The sequence below is a fragment of the Hylaeus volcanicus genome, chromosome 5 (assembly GCF_026283585.1).
Source record: "Hylaeus volcanicus isolate JK05 chromosome 5, UHH_iyHylVolc1.0_haploid, whole genome shotgun sequence".
Classification (NCBI taxonomy): domain Eukaryota; kingdom Metazoa; phylum Arthropoda; class Insecta; order Hymenoptera; family Colletidae; genus Hylaeus; species Hylaeus volcanicus.
This window is the reverse complement of record NC_071980.1, coordinates 5,203,142-5,209,511: the sequence shown is the minus strand read 5'-3', so window position 1 is coordinate 5,209,511 and position 6,370 is coordinate 5,203,142. Positions and strand designations below refer to the sequence as shown.

The 6,370-nt window shown below is 44.7% G+C and overlaps 1 protein-coding gene across 2 annotated transcripts in view; it reads left to right on the top strand.

Moving 5' to 3' along the window:
- Positions 1-448: 448 nt before the first annotated feature.
- The window catches only part of LOC128876584 (RNA-binding protein 24-like), a 29,187-nt gene continuing 23,265 nt past the window's right edge, over positions 449-6,370 (top strand). The window contains exons 1-2 of one of the 2 annotated variants that reach the window (XM_054123057.1): positions 449-855; positions 5,903-6,310. In XM_054123057.1, coding sequence (XP_053979032.1) covers positions 6,038-6,310 — 273 coding nt within the window. In that variant the 5' untranslated portion in view covers positions 449-855; positions 5,903-6,037. The remainder of the gene's footprint in view (positions 856-5,902; positions 6,311-6,370) is intronic. The other variant, XM_054123058.1, reaches the window with a different exon arrangement.

Below are 6,370 nucleotides of genomic sequence, written 5' to 3'. Positions count from 1 at the left end.
ATTTGAACACGCAGGTTGCATCTTGCTCCAAAACGAACTCACCCCAACAGAATTTAAAAACCAACACGCAAAACACCCGAGTATTATCAGAATCACCGTCTAAGCGTACAAAGCTACCAATTCACGCGATCAATTCACGCTTTCGCTCGATCAGTCCAAGATAATAACAAAAAGCGGAGCAGCACCGGTGGCCAGCACGAATCGGAGCATTCCGCCACATCTAAACCACGCGAAGGTGCATCCGTTACTATAATTGCATAATTTCCATAACGCGCAAATTTGTTAATCCATTAAGCATTTAAAACTTCGAAATCCTTTTCGGAGCGTCGTTTAAAACGGCGGAAGATTCCCTCGTTCTGGCGTCGCTACGCTACTGGCGCCGCGCAGGGGTAGGGATCGACGCGGACCAATGGGAGGAGAGCCCGAAGAACCCGGCGAACTGGTGCGCAGCACGGCAACTTAAAGGTAGCTCGTCATTCGCACGTGGGCCTTCGTTCGTGACGGATGTGTGCGCGCGCCAAGGAGAACCGCCAATTGCAAAGACACACCGTCGGTTAACCACGGGTGGTACGTGTCGGCAACAGTGTAAACCCGCGGGCGAGAAAATTTCCATTTAGACGTGCGAATTTTCGTGTAGTCGCATCTCGACGGTGATAGCGACTTCGAGCAACGCGGTTCCGCTCCAAAAGCGAGAGCAGTTGTTATCCGTGGTGCATTGTTTGATATACGCGACATCGATTTTTTGATCGTCGGATCGCTCATTGTCGATCCCGCTAAAGGAGTTCCACTGGTGCTTTTCATTGGGATTAATCGCGATATCTACACAGTGCGACTAACATCGGTGGAACGAGAGAGGTGCGTATCAACAGTGTTTAATTAAATAAAAATATTTCGTTGGAGCACGGGTTGCCCAATTGCTCTCGAACGCGTTCGATACTCCGGGCGCTTTGGCAAGATATCATTAGGACGGTCATTAGGAACGCGTTGGATTACACAATGAAAAATGAACGCCCGTGGAATTAATTGCCCCGCTTCGCGGACCGGTGGCGAAAATCACTGTTAAGGAACTAAGTGTTTCGGTAGCGTTTTATAATAGAAGGTGGATTTGTTTGCAAGGTGCGGAGAATTAAAAATTTAAAAGGATCATTATTGGAGCTATACATAGGCGTGCGTAGACGCGCCACCGAGCGAGTGATGGGTAGAATTTTATTCGAATGAAAAGTTTGAGCGAGTAATCGAATGGTGATTCACGTGGTCAAATGAGATTGGTAATTAAATTTACGTGATTTAATTATTTAAATTTGATGTATGTTTTACGGTGGATGTGTATACGCGTAAATTTTCTTCAGTTTTCTAATGTTTGATCGCTTTTATTTATTCGATAGCATTTTCATTCGACGAAGGTTGAACCGTCCCGATGACACGTGATGCTTACGCAGCGCAGAATTTTATTTGAATAATAGACGATGAATACAGAAATTGAATACAGACATTGAAAGGTGTTTATAAAGGTTGCTCCAAAGTGGTTTCGGAGTTTTGTTGTTTCTCTATATACTTTTCACATAAATACATTAATATTTTGTTTGGCTTTTCATGTTAAGAAAATCAGAAATCATTATTATTAATTATACGTGTTAATGTGTGGAAACGACATTCCAAAAACATCACCTGTGGAAAACCCTTTGTTTTATTCGTGGTTGAAGATTTGGTCTAGATAAGAATTTTGCCAATTTTTGTAATCGGGCCACGAGGACGCTTTGGAGGGGATTGCAAGGCGAATCGGAAAATGTTGTTTACTCGATGGCCAAATGTTTCGGCGAGGCTGTCTCGCACGTTCGTAAAACGATCTGCTTATTCTCTCGGTCGCTCCTCTTTCACCCCTTTGCTGCAGCGGTCTCGTCGCGACAAAGGGGTACACGTCGACGGGCACGTGTACCACGACGTTTATTAATAAACCTCGACGTCGGCTCGACGATTTCTCTTTAGCAGAAGGCCTGGAAACGTGTGCAGGTGATTACAGTCGTCTGGCGCGAAGAAACCGGGAAACATAATTTTTCTTCGTTATTTCCTTTTCGTTGTACTCCGGGGGACCATTGTCTCAACTGGCCAAGAATAAATTAGCAATTGTGAATTTTCATCCCTGACCGATTAATGTTGATTTAAGCGTGGCTAGAATTGGAGGGCAGTAGATTCGTAAATTTAATTGATGTTTAGTTTGAAATAGGATGATGGGGTTTAATTTAAATTGATTTAATTTGTTTTTTTTTTTTTTTTTTTTTGTAAATGTCGTAGGAGAAGAGAATATATTTTATGGATTGTTTTATCGGCCCAATTAATTAGTAAACAAATTTTACTTGATTTATGATCACGATCTGTACAGGTTTGACTACTTATTTAGCTTGAATATTAATTAAATCATGAATATACATATAACCCAATTCCTTTGCATAATGTTGAAAAACTTGAATCAAATTCATCTAATTTATGGTTAATTAATACAGTGAAGTCATCTGATTTAAAATCACTACAAAGATTAAAAATCTCAAATTGAATAAATTCTTAAATAAAAATATTCTATTCCAAAGTCGAAATATGTAAATATACGGTAACATATATTACAATGTTTATTTCTATATTCGATGACAAAATACTTAAATAAAAAATCTCCCCTCAAACTCTCTGAAATAAAATGTCCGCCATTTTTATTTCGCCGGTGTTGCTAATCGCGAACGTTATTGGAACGGTGTTAAGCTCTGATAATAAATAACCGAGTACATGAAGACGCCTGAATCAAGTTTGGAACGTTAAGGCAAACTTTGTTTTCATGTTTGAGGAACACCATTGCGATAAAGTTTGCGCAATGTCCAGTATTAGCTTCCAGAACAACAGGTTGGGTGGAGGATGTTGGACTCGAAACATCCAACCGGTGTCGCTTTGTTCGCTACCCGATAATGTTCTTTGTACAGGATTTTTGTCGTCGATTGGCAAACAAAGCCAGACCGATTCTCTGATGTTTTCTGGAACTCTGGCCTTTGCGACTTTGGCCGAGAAGATATTTTAGTTAGTTTCGTCGAGCGCGTGGCAATCGGCCAATGTCGTACGCGAGGCTGCTCTGTGATCGATGCGTGATGTCGCGGTCTTTTGTGATACTATCGGAAATTAGTTCGACGTAAATGCTTCAACACTCGTTAGACGAAATCTTCGTTGACAGATCTTATCTCTTGCACTTGCGTTTATTCGAAGAAAAAATGATTGCTGCCGATTTCGCTTGGGCTCCATTTGAAACTCTCTGAATAGCAGCAGCTGGCTGAGTAACAGTTATTTTGCTATTGAATTTTGCATATAAAAATAAGTATTTTGTCATCGAATATAAAAATAAACATCATAATTCGTGTCACTAGCCATTCAGCATTTATTCAGTTCCGAAACGTTTTCAACGAAGAAGAAGCAGAATATTTTCTATTTTTTTATAGAATACAGAATTTCATTTATCGTTGCTCCAAAGCGCAAATAATTTCGTAGAATTGAACGGTTGGACTTGTTCGTGCTTGACGCGTCACCGCTGTTGATTTACGAGACATTGTTGACACCCTCCGTGGCCGTTACACACGTCTTATTACCTGAAGGGTTGGAACAGCTTTTCCCAACATCTCGTTCCCTTACGAAATCCCTACCCATTGAAAGGAAGGCTGACGAAATGTATGTCTATGTTAATTCTAATATCCACATGTAGATATCGAATAATAGCAGTTGTCCGGGCTCTTTCTTTCCCTGTATTATAAATATTAATCGACCTATGGGAATCGTGGATCGTTACTGTGTATATTACTCTTGAAAGGATCGTTTTGTTCAACGCGGTGCGAAGATTCTTGTGCAGTGAACCAAATGCACAAACGTTCCCGTTTCAAATAACTTTCTAATTTTGAATGTTGCTTGGATCTCCTGCGCACGTCTTCGCCATTAAGGCCTGCAGTTAACCGGGTAAACAATTAGATAATAACAACATGCATAAATCCTTGCTCTAAAAGTGGTAGCTATTGTTTATAATTTTTGTAGCGAACTAGGAACACACGATCGGGGGTTAATTCTCGTATGAGGAATTAATTAGTGCAACGACTCCAGTGAATACAAACATACAATTAAAATAATAAGAAAGCATGCATACAAGGAAGAGCAATTTCTGTAATTAATCTAATGTTCGCACCTTCTAAATTGCTCTCTTTTACTCTCAATAATAATAATTCTCCAATTGGTACTACTCCGAAAGAAGCTGCAATATCGCTGTTACGTCACTTCATCCCTCGAATCGTTTATAAATATTCTGGCTAGCTCCTAGTCTAAAAAGAAACGGCAGCTTCCAGTGAATTTTCAAGTATATCTCATTCGGCACGAGCTGCCCGATGCTTTTGCGTAGTTCTAGCGGTACACCCATCGCGGAGACGATTATCAGCGCGTCGATCACCTTCGCCGGGCGAGCATTACACGCCGGTGCGGTTTAACCGCGGGCAAATTAATCGCGGAATACACCCCGTATTGCGAGCGCGAACCCGCTGTTTAGCACTTATCAGCCGCGGCACGGTCGTTGCTTCCACGGTAGCCGTATTAAAAAGCAGAAAGAGGAAAAAGAGAGAGAGAGAGAGAGAGAGAGAGAGAGAGAGAGAGAGAGAGAGAAAAGAAGGAAAGAATAGAAATAAAAAACGGAGAAAAAGCCGTCTTTATGCTCGACCGAACGTCCCGGTCGTAGTTGCGCCTAGGATGAGGGAAAAAAGGGAGAAAGAGCAACGGTGGTGGTGGAGGAGGAGTCCGATGGCAGCACAACAATATGATTATACGGCGTGCTGCACCGGTTTTCTGCAGCAGCTGCCCGTCGTTTTAGGGGATCGGACAGAAACGGACGACGAAGGGCCGTTCTGGTGAAGTGGCGCACTGTCACGGATGGTGCTGGTGGTAGTGAGGCAGGTGGGGTGGGGGGTTACAGGAGGGGGTCGGAAGAGGCCCACTTCGCAGGGTCTGTGCGCGCCGAATGGGCACAATGCTGGCACGAGACGGAGACAGAGCCGAGAGGAAAAAGCGAGAGAGCCGGAGGGACCCCTTCTTCCGTGGGCCCCGTCCGTCTACCTCTACTCCGGCTCAGCCAGCATTGCAGAAATTCGAAAGCCGAGCCGAGACGAAAAGTACCCTGCTACCTAGGGCCCCGGAGCTGTTTCTGCTTGATCGCGAGGAGAGGCGAAAACTGGCTCCCTTTTCAGGCCGTTACCGGGCCTTGAATGGAGGTCAGGGTCCCTTCTCCTCCGCTCGCCCTTTTCTTCGGCTCGAGGTACCTCTTCCGAGCGTCCTTTCGACCACGCTGCTCGCGGCCTGTTCTTCCTCTTTTTGCCCGGGCCCTGGTTTTCCCCCGGGGAGTCCGCGCAAGCGCGCAACGGGCCCTCGCTTCCTATCCGAGGGGATTCCGATCTGCTCCGCGCTCTCTTTCGTACGGATGGAGTCATCGATTTCGAAGGGAATCAGGAGACGCAGAGTTAGGAACTCCGCGAAACGGTACCTCGTCGGTCGATCGAAAGGGATGAGCGGTTTATTTTTGGCCTTCTTTCGATGACATACGACGCGGGACGGACGTCAGGTTCCCGGGAATGCGCGCGCTTGTTGCGCACTGGCGCGGGGTCACGTGAGCCGATGCGATTCGAATAACGGATGAATTAATGTATTTCTTCCTTGGTATATTGCAGCGGAACACAGGAATTGCTGTTTTCCTCGACGCTATGCGTATTATTATTAGACCGTGGATGTTTATGCATATCTGACGAATAGAGATACAGAGAAATTTCTAAGAATTTAGTCTTAGGTTTCATTTTATCCGCGAGGAAGTTCACTAAAATTTCCCTTCTCTTTTCGTATTTCCCAGGTCTCAAAGTCTCCGATCGCCTAAATGCTGCTGAGCCTGTGACGTTGATTAACGTTCGTGCCAAGTACCAAAGAAGGTGTCAAAATTGAGCAAGTAGTCCTTTCATCCGGCGGTGATCTCGCCAAAATTTGGAGGATGTTGATGCCTGGTGCCACGGGTCTCAGCACCGTCGGCACTGTCGGTGCCGTGGGGGCGCCAGGGCCGGACGAGTTGGTCTCGAGCCTGGGCGCTTTGACTGGCACCACACCCCAACAGAAGGACACCACCTGGACGAAACTTTTCGTCGGTGGTTTGCCCTACCACTCCACCGACAAAAGTCTCAGGGAACACTTCAACGTCTACGGAGACATCGAGGAAGCTGTCGTAATCACGGACAGGCAGACTGGAAAAAGTAGAGGCTATGGTTTCGTAAGTGTCGCAAAGACAGAGAATTTCGTTTGACGTTGCTGATTAATAGCTGTTGTGCGT